The sequence below is a fragment of the Ictidomys tridecemlineatus genome, chromosome 1, assembly GCF_052094955.1.
Source record: "Ictidomys tridecemlineatus isolate mIctTri1 chromosome 1, mIctTri1.hap1, whole genome shotgun sequence".
Taxonomy (NCBI): Eukaryota; Metazoa; Chordata; class Mammalia; order Rodentia; family Sciuridae; genus Ictidomys; species Ictidomys tridecemlineatus.
In genome coordinates this window covers 122,335,143-122,353,814 of record NC_135477.1, presented here as the reverse complement: position 1 = coordinate 122,353,814, position 18,672 = coordinate 122,335,143, and the positions used below count along the sequence as shown (strand labels likewise).

General features: G+C 42.8%; 1 protein-coding gene across 2 annotated transcripts; it reads left to right on the top strand.

Annotated features, from left to right (window-relative positions):
* Nucleotides 1-204: 204 nt before the first annotated feature.
* Nucleotides 205-11,475, top strand: Gnpda1 (glucosamine-6-phosphate deaminase 1). Of its 2 annotated transcripts, none has more exons than XM_005324231.4 (7): nucleotides 205-358; nucleotides 1,147-1,276; nucleotides 3,428-3,529; nucleotides 5,384-5,566; nucleotides 6,538-6,722; nucleotides 8,774-8,948; nucleotides 10,019-11,475. In XM_005324231.4, exons 2-7 carry the CDS (start codon nucleotides 1,153-1,155, stop codon nucleotides 10,117-10,119), a joined length of 870 nt encoding a protein of 289 aa, XP_005324288.1. In that variant the 5' UTR covers nucleotides 205-358; nucleotides 1,147-1,152; the 3' UTR covers nucleotides 10,120-11,475. The 2 variants fall into 2 exon arrangements, with proteins under 2 accessions (XP_005324288.1, XP_021581385.1); XM_021725710.3 differs by having other exon boundaries at nucleotides 229-354.
* Nucleotides 11,476-18,672: the final 7,197 nt, after the last annotated feature.

The window sequence follows — 18,672 nt, the reverse complement described above, 5'->3', positions numbered from 1 at the left end:
AGGGTAAACCCCCCCCTCCCATCCCCCGCACTAAGGCGGGGGGGGGGGGGGGGGGGGGGGCACGGGGCCAGGAGACTCCTACTAGCCAGGGACCTGGAGCCTCCAAGTCTCTCCTCCTGTGCAAAATCAGGCCCTGACCGCGCAAGTGTGTTTCTCACAGCCCATTTCGGCTTTGCTCGCTCCAGGCCCACGTTAGCTGGCGGTAGCGTAGGTCCTGGGCTGGCCAAAGTCGAGCCTGGGGGCCGGCCCGCTGAGTCAGCCTGCGGGGCGGCGCGCATACCGCGTGACCACGGCCACGTGACCAAAGCGAGGCCCGTCGGCCGGCGCAGTGGCCTCGGCAGCCTCGGGAGGCGTGTGCGTAAGTGGGGAGCGGGAAGGGCGGGACCCTCCTGGTGGGCAGGGGTCCCGGCGTTGTCCCAGTTCCCCCGCGTCCAGGCGCGGCCCGGCGAACCGCTTCCACCCCTTCCAGGAGGGCTGGAAGGAGAGACGAAGTTGTAACCTGGGTGGGAGGGACACTGAACCCCACCACCTCCGCGCGGGCGACCCCCTCTTCGGCCTCCCCACTCCCCACCATTGATTGCCGTGCTGGGGGTGCCTTCCTTCCGGAGTGATACCTTTACCTGATTGTGCTTTGGGGGAAACTGAGGACCCAACAGTGTTCCCCAAGCAAGGCGGTCGATGAGAGTACCCCTTTTCGAGTGCTGAATAAGAACACACCTCCCCAGGCAAAGCATCACCCCCACCTGTTCCATTGGCCCTAGATGATCCTAGGGCCCCTCCAGTTCTTGAGCAAGACTATGGGGTGGAGTATCCAGCCTGTAGGGCTGTGGGAGGGGAACTGAGTCAAGCTAGAAGAGAATAATCGCCAACATACTGTGGGGTTTACCAGCATTTTCTCATTTGTTATTCCCTGTCTGAAGTTGGCGAGTAGGTACTGCTGTGCCCATTTTTACATAGGAAATGTCTTCATAGAACGCGGGTGCTTTATGAGTTCCTACCATTGGTAAATGGAGCTGAGATGAGAACCCTGGTCTACCCTCATAATAGCGCCTCCTGGTGGGTGGAAGAGGTGCCCAGCCCAGCCTATTCCTCTGAACTCAAAGTGAGGGCCATTGGTTCCTTTTCTCATCTATCTACCCACTGCAGAACAAGATGAAGCTCATCATCCTGGAGCACTATTCACAGGCCAGTGAGTGGGCGGCCAAATACATCAGGAACCGCATCATCCAGTTTAACCCAGGACCAGACAAGTACTTCACCATGGGACTCCCCACTGGTGTGTTGTGGAATGGAGATGGTGGGATCAGAGGGTTTTAAGGGGTCAGGTTCTGGGCTCGTTCAGCCCAGGGACTTACAGGAGGACTTAAGGTATTGGTGCTATGAGAGAACACCAGAGCCCACTCTACATACAGAACAGAGGACCTGGCTTTCTTTATGGGTTGGTTTAGTTGTTGCCTATAGTTCCTATAGAATCTTGGAACAGTTAGACAGGAAGAACTTGATTTTAGGCTACATCCTAAGTCAGCTCTATTAAGGCATTCAGGGTGCCTTAGCAGAACTAAGTCCTGATTCCTTAAAGCATGCATTTTATGAAAATAATTAGTTTATCTTATGTGTGTTTGGGGGATGCTAGCTAAGTACCATTCCTGAGAGAATTGAGAAGATAGTTATTCAAATATTCTCTGTAAGGTTTAATTATGCACAAGATCTAAGTGGAAAAAGTCCCAGTTTCTTTTAAAAAAGGTCAGAATGTTGCCTTTATAGGAAGATAATTTGACTCCAGCTTCTCAAGCTGAATGTCCTAATTACTTCTTTCACAGCTGGGTGGATTTGCCCCATGGGTCTTACTTGACTCATCCACTGGAGTAGGGGCTGTGAAACTTTTTCTGTAAATGACTAAACAGTAAATTACTTTAGACTTCCCTGTTGCAACTACACAACTCTGTCACTGGAATATGAAAGCTACCAATAATAGGTTGGTGACTTTTAGTGGCTGTGTGCCAGTAAAACTTTACTTATAGACACTGAAATTTTCATATGTTGCAAAACATTCTTTTGATTTTTTTTTTTTGGTACTAGGACTTGAACCCAGGGGTGCTTAACCACTGAGCCACCTTCCCAGCCCTTTATAATTAACTTAGAGACAGGGTCTTGTTGAGTTGCTGAGGCTGGCTTTGAACTTGTGATCTCCTGCCTCAGCCTCCTAAGCTGGGATTATAGGCATGCACCATTCTTTTGATTTTTAAAAATGTAAAAACCATTCCTTCTTAAATTTTTTTTTCCTTTTTGTATTGGAGATTGAACCCAGTGGCATGTTAACACCGAGTTCCATCCCCTATCCTTATTTATTTTTTTAAAGACAGGGTTTCACTAAATTGCTTAGGTCCTTGCTAAGTTGCTGAAGCTGGCCTTGAACTTGTGATCCTCCTGCCTCAGCCTCCTGAATTGCTGGGTTTACAGGTGTGTGTCACTGCACCTGACTAAGAACCATAGTTAACTCATGAACTCATACAAATAGGCAGCAGGCCCAATTTGGCCTGTGGACCAAAGTTTGCTGAACTCTGCATTGGAGCTCTGTGAGAGTGGTATCTGCCTGCACCTTGTGAAACCACCTGTGTCTCAAACCTGTTGGAGTTGTGTTAACATCCTGTCTCCTATCTAGAGTGAGCCAGCCTCCACCTGATCAGTCTGGCTTCTATATCAGGCAACTCATTGCTAATTCCCGTTATCACACAATCAGATCCAAGCTCTGCAGAGTGGCATTGAAGGCCCTTCAGAACCAGACCCCTTGCTGCCTGTCACATTTTAAACAGCACAGCATTTCCAAGTGGGTTCCTTGTCATAGGGACCAGTCGATTATTTTTGGTGGGACTGGGGGAGTTTCCATTGTCATTCATTCAGCAGATGTTTTTATTAAGTGTCTCTGTTAGCCAAGCAGTTCTTAGCTCTGGGGATGCAGCAACAAACAAAAGGATTTGTTATTAATTCCTGTGTTCCAAAGCTTAAATTATAGTGGGAGAGATAGACAAGTTAATTAGCAAAGTGTGGAGTATGTTAGATATCAATAAGGAGGAGGGAGAAAAATGAAGCAGGAAAGAAGGATAGGGAGTATTTAGATGGAGGTTTGCCATGTTGGATATATTGGCAGGGAAATCCATTCTGAGAAAGTAACAGAGGAGAGGCCTGAAGAAGTGAGTTAGCCGTACAGATACCTGAAGAGTATTCCCATTAGAATAGCATGTGCACAGGCCCTGAGGTGAAGTGACTCTTGCAAGATAAGGTATGCAGAGGGGTAACCAAGGGCCCAATAATGTGGAGCCTTTGTAAGGACGGGTTACCACTGATAGTGAAATGAGAAGCTGTTGATGGATTTTGAAAATATGAATGACTATCTGATTTGGATAGGTTTTTAATTTTCCTCTTGCAGGGAGCACCCCACTTGGCTGCTATAAGAAACTGATTGAGTACTACAAGAATGGAGACCTGTCCTTTAAATATGTGAAGACCTTCAACATGGATGAGTATGTGGGTAAGTCTTTCTCTTTCAGGGTTCTAACCTGATTCCAGGAGTCATGTTCTTCTTTCAGAGGCTCACCTCTGGAGAGAAATGGGAGCATCTCAAGGAACCAGTGACATTTGGTGATAGGCTCAGTTATTGATAACCTCTCTCTTTCAGCCTTGGTTTAGTTGAGTTATAAAATGAAGTTAATAAAGTTGACTTCATGGGTTGTAAGCATTATGATACTCACAGATATGGAGGCTTCTAGCACATAGTAAACATTTAATGAATACTTAATATTAGAGTACTTCCTTCCCCTTTGTCTGCTTCCTAGCTCAGTGCTATTTCTTTCTGGAACAAATGCATGTAAGTAGAATCTTGGCTGGGGTGGTTCGAAGGTTCTTTGTCTATATTTTCTCTCTAGTGTGCATCCTCTACTTCCCTTTTTTCTTTCTTTCTTTTCTTTTTTTTTTTTTTTTTGTTTTGTGTGTGTGTGTGACTGCGGATTGAACCTCAGGGTTACTTTACCACTGAGCTATGACCCAGCCCTTTTAATTTTGGGGATGGGGGTCTCATTAAATTCTAAGCCTGGCCTTGAATTTGCAGTCCTCCTGCCTTAGCCTCCCAAGTCCCTGGGATTTCGGGTGTGCATCACCATGCCTGGCTCCTTTAGCTCTCCTTTCTGCCGGGTACACTTGGAGGGGAGCTGAGGCTTGGTCTTCTATTACCTTTCTGCTCCCCACTTCCCCATATTATAGTAGCTTCACTTTAAATGTTCTTTTAAAAAAGGATTGTAGTAAAATATATACAACATAAAATTTGCCATCTCAAATGCCAGGTTGATGTTTGAGTCTGTAGTCCCAGCTATTTAGGGGCTAAGGCAGGAGGATCACTTGAGCCAGCCTGGGCAACACACACACACATCTTAAGCACTTTTATGTGTACACTATGGTAGTGGTAAGTACATTCACATAGTTGTGCAACCAATCTCAGAATTCTTTTCATCTCATAAAACTGAGACTCTGTTTCCATTAAACAACTCCCTGTTTCCTGTTTTCCCCAGGCTCTGGGAACCACCATTTTATTTTCTGCTTTCATGAATTTGATTTCCCTAGATACCTCATATAAGTAGATTCATAAAATATTTGACGTCTTATGTCTGGCTCCTTTCACCTAGGAGAATGTCTTCAAGATTCATCCCATGTTGTAGCACTGTGTTGGATTTTCTCATGTTTAAGGCTTATTTTAATTTTTTTTTGTACTGGGGTACTCTACCACTGGGCTACATCCCCAGCCCTTTTTATTTTGAGATAGAGTTTTGATAAGTTGCTGAGTTTGGCCTGGAATTTACCATCCTCCTGTCTCAGTCTATTGAATTATGGGGATTATAGACACAGGCCACCACAGCTGGCTTGAATTTAAATATTCTTAATGCTCAACATTAACCATTTATTTTAAACATTAGTTTTCTTTCTGGATTAAAAAAAAAATACATTTTGATAAGCCCTGAGATAATTTTCTCTAGCCACTTGGTATTTAAGTTGGGGTTTAAATTGAGCAGGGTATAAATGATGGGGTATGTTTGCTTCCTTTCCCAGATAAGCCCAGTCCTACCCCAGGTGACCAGGCTACCTCCAGAAGCCCAGAGTGTTCCCACCCTCCAGCCTATGGTCATTCCCTTGTGAATGAGGGGATTTCCCAGTTCCAGCTCCATAGTCAGTGGATACCTAATGGACATCAGCTCAGCCTATCCCAGGAGGATGGGAGGCAGGGGGCTGGTGTCCAGGGCTTTCTGATGGACAGTCCCCTAAGTGTTCTGGCATCTTCCTTGGGAGGAGAGCTCTAGCACAGCCTGGGTATGACTAAATGTCTCTGACCCCACAGGCCTTCCTCGGGACCACCCAGAGAGTTACCACTCCTTTATGTGGAACAACTTCTTCAAGCACATTGATATCCATCCAGAGAACACCCACATTCTGGATGGGAATGCAGCTGACCTGCAGGCTGAGTGTGATGCCTTTGAGCAGAAGATCAAGGCTGCAGGTGGGATCGAGCTGTTTGTCGGAGGTGAGCTTATTAGCACTCCTCAGCACATATCCAGGTCCAGGCCCAGGCTGGCTGGATTGTATGGCAAGGACATGATGCCAAGCCTGTCCCCATGAAGCCTTCTTTGTGCTCGTGACATTGGGGTCATCTATCACCATGTGGATGCAGGGAAGGCATAGAGAAAATGGGAGTCTTGGGTCCTAGCCCTGGCTCTGTTGCTCAGGATGGAACTGTGATCATGGACACCTTCTGTTTCTATACTTTGATGCTTTATGTAAACTGAGAGGTTTGAGATTTGGACACAGATCTTTTATCCCCAATCTTTAGGCTTTATGGATCAGTCATGTAATTTACCTAAACATTAAAATCATGGACTCATGTAGTTTCAGAAGATTCCATATGGCCCTTGCATGCTTTCCATAGGACCTGAACCCCAGAGAAGTTGTGTGACTTATCAAGGTCAGTGAGTAGCAGTGAGAAGGTGGGACCCTAGGGAATCTACCTCTGAGGCTTAGGCTCTTATTCCTACTTAGGTTCTTATTCCTATTCTACATGTTACTACCTTGGGCATCACCCACAGGGGTATAAAATTGGACTAACTTTTTCTGGGTCTAACTTCTATAAGAGTAGGGAGGAAAAACCTTGCATATTCTGAGGTTTCGGAACTCGGCACCCGCTGCCTAGGTGCTGGGTGTGTTTTCCCTGTAGACAGGAGACAGAGAAGTCATACTTCCCAATAATCTGGGGGGTCAGGAACTATTTGGAGTGCCCCTTACTGAGCTTCCTGAAGGTGGAAGCAAATTAACAGTGTCTGTGCCTCAGATAGAAATGGTGAGGAGGGGGCAGAGTTGTAACTCAAGAGTACAAATGAGGAGATAGTTTTCAAGGATTTTTTTTTTCCCAGACCCTAATTAGAGAAGGAGAGATTGTCCAGTTTTGAAATTGTAGATTCCTAGGACTCACAGAACTGTTGTGGCTGTCTCTTTCTCTAGGCATCGGCCCCGATGGACATATTGCCTTCAATGAGCCAGGTTCCAGCCTGGTGTCTAGGACTCGTGTGAAGACATTGGCCATGGACACCATTCTGGCCAATGCTAGGTTCTTTGATGGTGATCTTGCCAAGGTGCCCACCATGGCCCTGACAGTGGGTGTAGGCACTGTCATGGATGCTAGAGAGGTAAGGGTGCAGGGGTCCACCAGCCTTTGTTAGAGTTGGGGCCAGTGGGCTTGTCTTTTTGTTGTTAATTATAGCTATACAGCTGAACATATTCTTATTAAAGATGAAGATGTAATAAATAAGGCTAAAATCCCAGCTGGTCCTGTTTCTCTCCCTTCTTTGGAGGTAATCATTGTTCCCAGTGTGGGTAAATCCAGTAAGCAGTTTTTGTGTGTCTTTGGCTAATTGACCAGGGGCTGCTACCTGACCTTGGCCTCTGCTGATGTTCCACTTCCATGCTTCTCACCGGCAGAGAGAACCCCAGCACAACTAATGTGGGAATGTGAATTTGTACTTGCCTAGGCACTGAGAAGGGACCCTCTTGGTGTCCCTGAAGTTGGTCACTATTTGAAAGAATGCTTCTCCTGCAATCCAAGGATGTGATGATTATGGCCCTGTGCTCAGGAATAATAAATGTAGTGAAGTGTGATTAAAAGATAAGTCTTTAAGGCTTTGGGGATATAGCCAGTGGCAGAGCAATTGCCTAGCATGCACAAAGCCTTGGATTCAATCCCCAGTACCACCAAAAAAAAAAAAAAAAAGTGTCTTGAACTGAATTTAGGGAGTTTTTCTCCTAGAAAATTGGTTATCATTTGGTGTGTGTGTGTGTGTCTGTCTGTCTGTCTGTCTGTGTGGTTCCAGTGTCCTTACTGCTTTCATTAGAATTTTAGAAATATTTTCTATTCCTTTGTGAGATACATTCAGTGAGTGACTGGAGACATTTTAGCTTCAAATTTCTTTTCCCAGGTCTATAAACAAACATCTAAGTCAGTGGAAAAGTTCCCTAATTATATAGTGAATTTCTGTGAAATGAATGATGTCTCCTAGATTTCCACTGGGTAACCCTGAATCAGTAGCTAGGGGGTCACTCTGCTTGCTGCTTATAAACGTGACAGTTTGGGGGCCATCCTTATCTAGTGAAGGTATATGGTCTGGGGAATATCTGGGCTGGAAATCAGGAAAATCTCTTCTAAAATGAGCTTAGAGTTGCTGAAGGGTTCTGAACTTCAGTTGGGTTCTCTCTGTGCCTCTTTTAAGAGAGGGAGGGGGCTGGGGATGTGGCTCAAGCGGTAGCGCGCTCGCCTGGCATGTGTGCGGCCCGGGTTCGATCCTCAGCAGCACCACATACCAACAAAGATGTTGTGTCCGCCGAGAACTAAGGAAAAAAATAAATAAATGTTAAAAAATTCTCTCTCTCTCTCTCTCTGTCCCTCTCTCTCTCACTCTCTTTAAAAAAAAAAAAAAAATTTTAAAAAAAAAGAGAGGGAGAGTTGTGGCAGGGGCTGTAGGCTGTAGCTCAGTGGTGGAGTACTTGCTTCACACTGAGGCTCTGGGTTTGATCCTCAGCACCACATAAAAAATAAACATATTGTGTCCATCTACAACTAAAAAATATTAAAGAGAGGGAGAAGTAGAGAGAGGAACGATCAGTAAATTCTATTCACAACTCCATGGCACAAGTGTATTAAAATGGAAAGATATCTGTAGAGCTGAATTCTTTAGGATCACTTTTTGGCACTTATGCTCTTGATAATTGAACTGTTAGGTGGAATATCTACTGTATCACTTCAAGTCAGGTTAAATGCTGTGAACTGAAAGAGATCAAATGAAGGGAATCCCTTTCTGGGATTCAACCTTAAGGGACCCACAGGTAACTCCTGGCATTGTTTCTAAAACCACAGGGTAGCTGGTGCAGGCAGAGGCCTCTTTCACACACTGCGAAAGCTGATCTAGCTATTGGGATGACCTGTGTGGGCCTGTGCACGGCACAGGGCACCTTCACAGTTTCATTAAAGTTGTCTGGAGGCACTGTCATGTGGTGGTGGTCAAGAGCATAGACTCAAGTCACAAATGACCCTGGGCAAGTTACTTAACTTCCTGGAGCCTTATTTCCTTTTCCTAAAAGGTAGGAGTTTGTGTGATAAGATGTAGAGGACTAGCAATAAAAAAATAATCCTCTTAGCATTTGTTGTCTGGGCTGCTCTATCATGGGCTTGCTTTCTCATCCCCAGGTTATGATCCTCATCACAGGCGCTCACAAGGCTTTTGCTTTGTACAAGGCCATTGAGGAGGGGGTGAACCATATGTGGACCGTGTCTGCCTTCCAGCAGCATCCCTGCACCGTGTTTGTGTGTGATGAAGATGCCACCTTGGAGCTGAAAGTGAAGACTGTCAAGTATTTCAAAGGTGAGGGAGGGTGGATATGGGAGGAGGTAGTCAAGCCCAAGCATGCTAGGAATGAGGAATGGATTTTGTTTTCATTCTGGCCATTCTATTTTTTTATTTTTGTGTACTGGGGATTGAACCAGGCACACTCTATAACCGAGCTGTACATCCCCAGCCCTTTTTATTTTTTGAATCAAGGTCTCACCAAGTTGCTAAAGCTGACCTCAAACTTGTGATCCTTCTGCCTCAGCTTCCTGAGTTGCTGAGATTACAGGTGTGTGCCACCACACCTAGCTCATTCAATCCCTGGACCCCCTCTCCTGTGCTGGGGATGGAACTCGGTTTCTCCACATGCTAGACAAGTGTTCCACCACTGAATTACATTCCCAGCCCTCACTTTGGCCATTTTAATGGACACCTAGAATCTCAAAAATCAGACCCTACTGCCTCATAATACAGTCATTTCTCTACCATCCATGACTGCAAGGGTCCACTTCTGGAGATGTTTGCTCTGAGGTGGCAAAAAACAAAAACAAAAACAAAACCCAAAGTTTTAGTTAAAGAACTGTGTGTGATCTCCTTGTGATGACATTGAGTCTTAGGTGTTCTCAGTCTAGATCTCATACACATCTTTCCCCTTAAGTCAAGGTCCTGACGTGCCTTGAAGTGAAGATCTACAGGATCTTTCTTTTACTTTAAAAGGATACTTACTAGAGGGTTGGGTGTAGCTCAGTGGGAGTTTGCCAAGCACACGTAAAGCCCAAGCTTCGATCCCTGGTACACCTCCTGCTTTAGGCAAATTACATGAACACTCTCATCTAATAAATAGGAAGGTAAATTAGGAATTTTTCTTTGTTGAAAAGATTAACCTTTAAATAGTCAGCTGTCCTTGTGGTTGTGTTGACAGAACTTCCATGAACTCTCATTCACTGGGAGGAACAAACTTTTCCTGCTCTTAATGTTTTCATGATTTGGAGATCAGAAAGATAAGAGTGTCAGTTCTAGGACAAAATTGGAGAGCTTCTAGAAGTTCTTGTTGATCATCATGGAATTCTTGCCTCTATCTGCATTAACTACTTTTTTTTTTATAGGTTTAATGCTTGTTCATAACAAGTTGGTGGACCCCCTGTACAGTATCAAAGAGAAAGAAATTGAGAAAAGCCAGTCTTCTAAGAAACCATACAGTGATTAGCCTATGCTGGGACCTACTATCAAGTACCTCATAGGAAATTTTCTTTAGGAGAACAGAATTGTTTTTTCTTTAGTCCAGTATGGTTACTGCAGTAAGTAGGTGAACTTACTCTTCTTGGTTCCGAGGCTAGAAGCCTTGTCATGGAGTTCAGCTGTGGAATGACATGTAACTTAATCAGAAACGGTCTCTGAACAGTGTTCTCCATCATGTTGTCCACCACACCCATGTTAGGGCTTCTTGGCTTTTTGTTCTGCCTTAGCCACCGTTCATGTGTACAACACACTCCTGTCAGGAATTTCTATCCTTATGTGCACCTATTAGAGGGTGGGAATTAGGGGCTTGTGTATTTTGGACTCAATCTCTTTGGAGTCTTGAGACCTCCTCTTGTGCAAGCCTGCCCCTTATGTGAGAACTGCTGCTTCAGGTTAAGGTATGCACTTGATATCTAAATGACATACAAGGTAGCAGCTTCTCTGGTCAGTAACAAGTACCACAGAAAGAAACTGTTCTTACTCTCTTTCTCCTAGTTGTTTTTCTGCTCTCAAGGTGGCTTTTCCATGAACTGGGAGGACTCCTTGGAGGAGGATTTGGGTGGCTGGGGCTATTCCAGGGGTCTATCCATGACCCAAAAGGAGAGAGGTAGAAACCTTTTCCCTCTAGAGCCCTGTGTTTTTGTCAGAGGTCTCTTACATACTCATCAGTAAGGAGGAGACGCACCAGGGCAACAGACACTTCTACAGCTTCAGTGTTGTGATCAGACAAGGTGCTGGGGCAGAAAGCAGCTCAGTTCTGAGTTTAGTCACTACACACAAATGCCACACTCTCCTGCCTCCCTCAGAGTTGAGTGCCAAGGCCACACACCAGATACTTTTAGTATTGTTGCCCCATTTAACATACCCTGCTCCTCTAACCCTCTCAGGTTTGTGTGGTAGGATCTGATGTCAGAACATCAAGAATTACAAGCCTGGGCTGTGGATGTGGCATTTGCCTAGTGTGCATGAAGCCCTGGGTTCTGTTTACAGCACCACAAAAAATTTCAAAAAACAAAAACCCTTTGCCCATTTGTCCTTCAGCCCTCCCTGCTAAATATTTTGTTGCTGTCTTCCTCTTATGCCCTTAAGCCTTTGTGGAGTGGTTGCTGCCTCAGCCTCCCTGTTCTGGTGCCTGTTTGAAGCTACTGCTGCTTATTTCTGGGAAAATTCTGGCTCAGGCCTCTCTTTAAGTGCTGCCTTTGGCATCAGCATCTCGTCCTTTAGCTTTTATACGTGATTGTGCTGTCATTCTATGTTAAGCTAATCAATCAGTGGACTTGTTTACAATGTGATTTTTTCTATTAAATCCAATATTTTCAATAAAGTGTGTCATTTGTGGATTTCTACCTCCGAAGTTCAGAAGGTTGTCTTCTGAAGTTTTGTTTCCAAAATTGATAAATTTTGTAAGTAGCTGGTGAACCAAGCTTCACACTGAGTCCTCACAAGAGCTTGCAGGAAGATCACCAGCATAGTAACAGTCTGTTGGTCTTAATCATCAGGGTGAAAAAAGATTTTTATAAAAATGAAGCACCTATGTGAAAAAAGGTGGGAATAAACAGATGAGCAATACATTTTCATATTGTGGCTATACTTGAGATTTAAGCAGGGATAATGGCTATTAAAAATATGATAGGAGCCGGGGATGTAGCATTGGTAACATGCTTATCTAGCACATGTGAGGCCCTGGTTTCAATCCCCCGCACTGCAAAAATATCTGCAAGTTATGCAAAAATACAATTTTTTTTGTGTTAAAGTTCTAGGTAAAGAATTATCTTTGGTCATATAATTAAGGACATATAAATAAGAAGGGTTTTTATTTTATTGGAGTATAATTTACATGCCAGTAAAATCCACTTGATATAAATCCATTGATTTTTAGGTGTGTGGAGTGGTGTGATCCTCTTCATCATTCCACAAAGCTCCTTGCTTCTGCCTCCAGTCCCAGGTGGTCACTGATATGCTCTTTGTCTATAGACTGACCTTTCCTGGACATATTTTTGTAGGGAGGCAGTGCTGGGGATTGAACCTAGAGCCTTGTATATATGTGCTAAGTACATACTCTGCCGCTGAGTTATATCCCTACCCTTCTTAGACATTTCATATAAATGGAATTTATAACATCTTTTGTGTCCGACTTCTTTGATTCAGCATAACATCTTTGGTAGTTATGTGTGTTTTGTGTTGCTGGTTATTGAACTCAGGAACTTGTGCATGCTAAGCACTCTTCCACTATGGTGTTTCCCCAGTCTAAGCATATTTTTTGAGGTGGTCCACATAACACAGCAATTGTCCATTCTTTTTTATTAGTATTCCGTTGTGTGGACATACCACATTTTGTTTATCCAGTCAAGATAAAATTAACTGTAGTAGAATTTAAAGAAAAAGGATTTAGAAATGACAGCCAAACTGGAGACATCTGTATGAACTTGAGACCTTGAAGAGATCTGATCTCAATCTGCTTCCCTGGTGGCCCAACAGCAGGATCATCCTTCTAATACCAGTACTTATGTGAATCAAGTGGGACTTGCACCTCTGGGCCAGTTTAAACCTCCAATCTACCCCAGGCTTGTTGGAGAGGACCTAATTATGTTTTGGGTCAGGGATCATGGTGGTGGACCTGAAGTATCTTGTTCCTAGAAAACAAGGGTGCTTGGGCTGGGGTTGTGGCTCTGGTAGAGCGCTTGCCTAGCATGCATAAGGTACTGGGTTCGATCCTCAGCACCACATAAATGTAAAATAAAGATATTGTGTTCACCTAAAACTAAAAAATAAATATTTAGAAAAAGAAAAAGAAAACAAGGGTGTTTTCAGGGGTGTCTAAGGTAGTGTTGAAAAGACAAAACAGCCAGTTAAACTGGACTCCACTGACCAGGTTGTGATAATTTGACTAAAAATACTAAATACAGTCTACAGTGACGTGCTGAATCTATAAAACTGAAAGTCTGATACTCAAAAAGGGAAAACGTAGTATTAAGTGTACAAAGAGTAGTGTTTCAGGAAGTGTGGATAGAATGTGTTTAAAGTATAACATTTGGTCAATAGTGGCAGCATGGACATAAAAAGGTGTCATCTTCCTTCTTCCTATGTAGTCTGCTCATAAGTACAGATGCACTGCTGTGGCCTATTCTTCCTCCTCCTTTCCCGTCTCTGAAAATATTCAAATGCCATTTGTTAGATCTTCCCTGACCCTACAATACAAAGTAGCAATCTCTGAAGGCTGCCCTCCCTGCCCTGCTCTTTTTTCTCAGAACCATTTACTGACAGGATTTCTCCATTCAATTGAAGCTCCATGAAGGCAGACTTTGCTAAATCCTACTCTATCCCGCACCATAACAGTGTCATAGAAGACACCACTGTTTGCTGAACAAGAAGCATGCTCCCCAAGAGTAGCAATCATACATGAGAAGCAAGGAAAGTAGCATATTACATGATGATGGGTTAGCCCACTGGCCTACTAAGAAGGAAGTCTAACTTAGTGTGACAAAATGCTAGTGAAGCCTGCCTAAGTGTCAACAAGGCACTCTGTGACTGTGATGAGACAGTGGGTAAGTAAAACAGAATGGAGTTACTTGAACCTCAAGGGAGCCCTAATGCCATCAGGTAATCAGACTAGTAATCATGCACACTCCTTTGAGTCTCCTTGAAGACCAATTCATAAGGTCTCAAGCCACTCCGTCAGCTTTTCTGGACTGATGACCTTGAAAACAGAATAGAAAATAATGTCCACAAGTTCCCACCACCACACACACCCATATGCCCAAACTGGCCTGGAACTTGCAATCCTCCTGCCTCAGCCTCCCAACTCACCAGGATTACAGGAATGCGCCACCATGCCCAGCTGGCTCGGGGTTTTTAATTCTCAAGGTGGTCCACACTCAGTCCTCAGTAATTGGTTTAAATTCAATCACTGGCTCCAGAAGTTTCTGCCTTAGGTAGGCTAACTGTTCCCCATCCCTTTCCTTTTTAGAAACTGTTCAGTTTGTTTAGCTTTTTACCTGTTGTGAGAACATCCCTTTCTTTCTCAAATACACTCCAGATTTTCATCTCCCTCCACTCGAACAGCACCTATCAAAGTCTCCCAATGACCTTAACACTGATTGCTTGATTATTAGAGCTCATATTACTTATGTGCAGCATCTGACACAATTGATTCCTCCTCCCTTCAAACTTAACTTGACTTCCAGGACAGCACACACTGCTGGTTTCCTTCCCTTACCGACCTGACCATTCCCTGTCTCCTTTGCTGGTTCTTCCTCATTTCCTCAGCCTCTTAGCATTTGGGCCAGTCCTTGGCCCTTTCTCTATATACAACTTACTCCTTTGATAAGCTAGCTCATCTAGTCTCTTGGCTTTAAAGATCATCTATATGTTGTCTCCAATATTTTTATCTCTAGCATGAATCTCTACCTGCCTATTTAACATCTCTGCTGGGATAACTACCAGGCATCTCCAACATACTTTCCCACAACTAAATTCCTAATCTTCACCCACAAACCCATGCTGTCTACATAGTCTTCTCCATCACAATTGCTCAGAACACCTAGAAATCAACCCTGATGCTTCACTATCTCTCAATATATATGCAGTCTATGAGCAAATCTTATTAGTTTTGCCTTCAAGCTAAGTACAGAATCTAATTCTCAATAATTTTTTTTTGTATTATTGGGGTACTGAAGATCGAAACCTTGAACCTGTGATCCTCCTGCCTGAGCTGCCCAAGGCCCTGGGATTATAACTATGTGCCATCATGCCAGGATCCAATTCCCCAAATTCTGCTGGCACATTAGCACAATCCATCTGTACTTCTTACCTGAGTTGCTACAAATGGCCTAACTGGTTTCTAAGCTTGCTCACCCCTAAAACCTAACTCAGACCACATTACTCCTCTGTGCAAAGTCTTCTAAATTCACTCAAGCCCTGGAACTGTCTGTAGTACTACCCATTCACGTCCTATCTCTTACTGTTCTTCCTTCCTTGGTCTATTTCAGCCCTTACTGCTTACTATATTGTTCCTAGAGCCCTCTAATGTGTCCCCATCCCAAGGGCATTTGCCCTGGTGTCTATACCTGGACTTGGGGTGTGCCTCAGTGGTCAAGTGACCCCGAGTTAAATCCCTAATATGCCCACAACACACACCAAAAAAGGGCTGGGGATGTAGCTCAGTGGTTAAGCACCCTTGGGTTCAATCTTTGGTACCAAAAAATAAAAAATTTTTAAAAATCCAGCACTGCCCTGCTTCCCCTAACTCCCTATCTCCTCCTTGACTTCTTTCCACTGACACTTATCTTCTGGTGACCTATATAGTTTGCCTATTGTCCGTCTCTATCCATCAGAATTTAAGTTCACAAGGACAGGGACAGTACATCCATTTTATTCATTGCTATGTTCTCAGCAACTAGAAAAATAGGCCCATTATGAGGTGCTCATTATTTGTTAAATGAGTGAATTATTCAAGGAAGTATAATAAGTTGCAAAAGTAGAATGGATTGAGAGTAAGATACATAGTTGCTTTAAAAATCTTATGTTGTATAAGTTTATTTTTTATTTTTTGGGAGTTGTTTTTATAATGGGATAAAACAGTATAAGCAAGTTAAAGAAATAACTGTGCTAACTCTGCTAGCTACATGAGCATCAGAATCTCACAAAGTTTTCAATGTGCACAATCTTCTCCAAAGCATCCTGTGGCTCAGAAAAATATGGGAATGCTTGGAGTGGTGAATCTTCAAGCCACCGAGTAATTGAACAAAGTCTAGACTATGGGTGCTGAAAGTTGATAAGCACCATAATATCTGTGAAGAACATCCCTAAAGTTCCTAGAGCCAGCCTTCTGACCACAAAACCTCATCCTGGTCTGCTGATCAATTTTTTTATTCAGCCAAGTTTAGGGAACAAATTGTCTTCTTCTTTTTAACCAGCATCAGTGGGCATCACATTGGTACAATTATTTGGTCCTACTCAGGAGCTTGATAAATAACTTAATTGCCTTCCATTAGTAGCTGAAGATAGTGTACCTGTTAGGCATAATACTTGCCATTGTGGAACAACTGAATAAGATAGCAACTATGGATCAAGTAAATTTTAAGTGGCCTAAAAGTTTTGGTAATACTACTCTTCCTGCCTTGCTGATATTGTCATATTCTGTCTCCCAAGGTATAAAAGATACTATGATGAAATACAATGAGGAAAATTATAATCCCAGAAATTAAGTCTGCTTCTGTTAACAAAATACTATTCCTAGCTTAACTCATCACTCTGTGTATGTTATGTTTGTTTGTCTCACCATTTTGTCCAAGTTGGTCCTGAACTGCTAGACTCAAGTGATCTTACTATCTCAGCCTCCCAGAGTAGCCAGGACTAGAGTCTTGCCCCACAGGTCTCCTAGGCCACTCTATTTTTATAGCAGGGGAACTGCTGCCACCTGTTGGTGATGCTTATAATAAAGTTAATATTTAGTGGGAGATCCAAATTCCAGTCAATGAAACCATATGAACCACCTCAAGATTCTTACCTGATTAACTCACTACTCTTGACAGAAAAATAAACAGCAGGTATATTATGGGATTTCTAATGTAAACTAGAGCCCTCTACTACTAAAAAATGACCTTATTGACAATGCTACAGGCCTGGAAAGATGGTTTCCAAATCTTTTCTGTTTGCCACATCTCTAGACAGAAAGAATAGCACTCCAAGCTCTTCAAGTTTTAGCTGAAACAGCAAGCTAGTTCTCTCAGTGCAAAGCCATGTGGGCCCAGCTGATCCACAGGATAGTCTGATCAACTTGTCCAGGGTTTAATGACCACCTCCCCCCAATAAATCTGAGCAGGAAAATGACCATCCAAGTAAGCCTAAAGCTGCACATGCAGCAATGAAGTATCCTGAGGAAAAACTGATTGGAAGACCTTGATCATTGATTTATCGTACCTGCTAGGACTAGGTGATCAATTAGCCTTCAAGAAAAGTTTTTCATGGGGCTGGGGATGTGGCTCAAGCAGTAGCGCCCTCGCCTGGCATGCGTGCGGCCGGGGTTCGATCCTCAGCACCACATACCAACAAAGATGTTGTGTCCACCGAGAACTAAATAAATAAATATTAAAAATTCTCTCTCTCAAAAAGGAAAGAGAATTATAAAATTAAAAAAAAAAGAAAAGTTTTTCAGCTCCTGGTCAATCTAGGTGTTTTAAGATATAATGATGTTTATACAGCACTAACAATAAAAATGGATTTTGACAATTAAGACATGGTGACAATGTAATAATGTGGTATCCTGGATTGGACCCTGGAACAGAAAATGGACATAAAGGAAAAACTCTGAATGAAATATGGACTGTAATTAAAAATATATCCACACTGGTTAATTATTGTGACAAATGCACCATACTAACGTTCAGTATTAACGGGAAATTTGGTATAGGATATATGGGAACTCTATGCTACCTTTGTAGTTTTTTTATAAATCTAAAACTATTCTATAAGTTTCCTTTTAAAAAAAACTAAAAATTATGAGCTGGGTGCAGTGGTACACCTGTAATTCCAGCAGCTCAAGAAGCTGAGACAGGAGGACTTCAAGTGCAAAGCCAGCCTCAGCATTGTGAGGCGCTAAACAACTCAGTGAGACCCCGTCTCTAAATAAAATACAAAATAGGGCTGGGGATGTGACTCAGTGGTTTAAGTGCCCCTGAGTTTCAATTCCTGATAACTAACTAACTAACTAAATAAATAAATAAATAAATAAATGTTAAACAAAATGTACCTCAATTGACAAATACAGGCCCTTTGTTCCATCACAAACAAGCTTAAAAATTCAGAGCTTCTATTTTGACTTAAGGAAAGAAGTTATTTGGAAGCTTATTTTAATTTCTCCACTCTAGACCCACAAACCTTTCATATAAAATCAAGAGACATCGCCTCTTTAAATTCTTACCAAAAGGACCCATAAAGATTCATGTCAATGTATGGCAAATCTCAGCCCACTTGTAAGATAAGGTCTTCTTATTTTGTCCTGAGGTACAAAACTATTCCATCATATACTTTTGTGACATGGCAACTTTCCCCAAACTCAGTTGTTCTACAGGGTAGTCAGGGAGTTACCCCAATCTTTCATTTTACCCAGAAACAAAAATATTCTACCCAAACTATACCATATCAAAATCAGCTTATAACTATGCCTCAAAAATAAGGCTTTGCGGGGCTGGGGTTATAGCTCAGTGGTAGAGTGCTTGCCTAGCAAATATGAGGCAATGGGTTCAATCCTCAGCACCACATAAAAATAAATAAATAAAATAAAGATATTGTGTCCATCTACAACTAAAAAATTTTTTAAATTAAAAAAATACGGCTTTACTATGTAACAACAAATCCCACCATTATGTATAATTATGATGCATCACTAAAAAATATGGGTAAAAAATAAGGCTTTATAAGCCTTAAGTTCTTTGATAAAATTAAGGGATGAATATTTTGTACCTAAGAAAGGAAGAAAGAAAACATTCAGGTTAATAAATACCTGTGTTAGGTTTTTAAA

Bases quoted from the DNA above. Each gene is read 5' to 3' on its own strand.
- Gnpda1 (XM_005324231.4), top strand. From the start codon at position 1,153: ATGAAGCTCATCATCCTGGAGCACTATTCACAGGCCAGTGAGTGGGCG. The intron at 5,567-6,537 runs GTGAGCTTATTA...CTCTTTCTCTAG, and splicing joins GATCGAGCTGTTTGTCGGAG to GCATCGGCCCCGATGGACAT. The intron at 6,723-8,773 runs GTAAGGGTGCAG...TCTCATCCCCAG, and splicing joins CTGTCATGGATGCTAGAGAG to GTTATGATCCTCATCACAGG.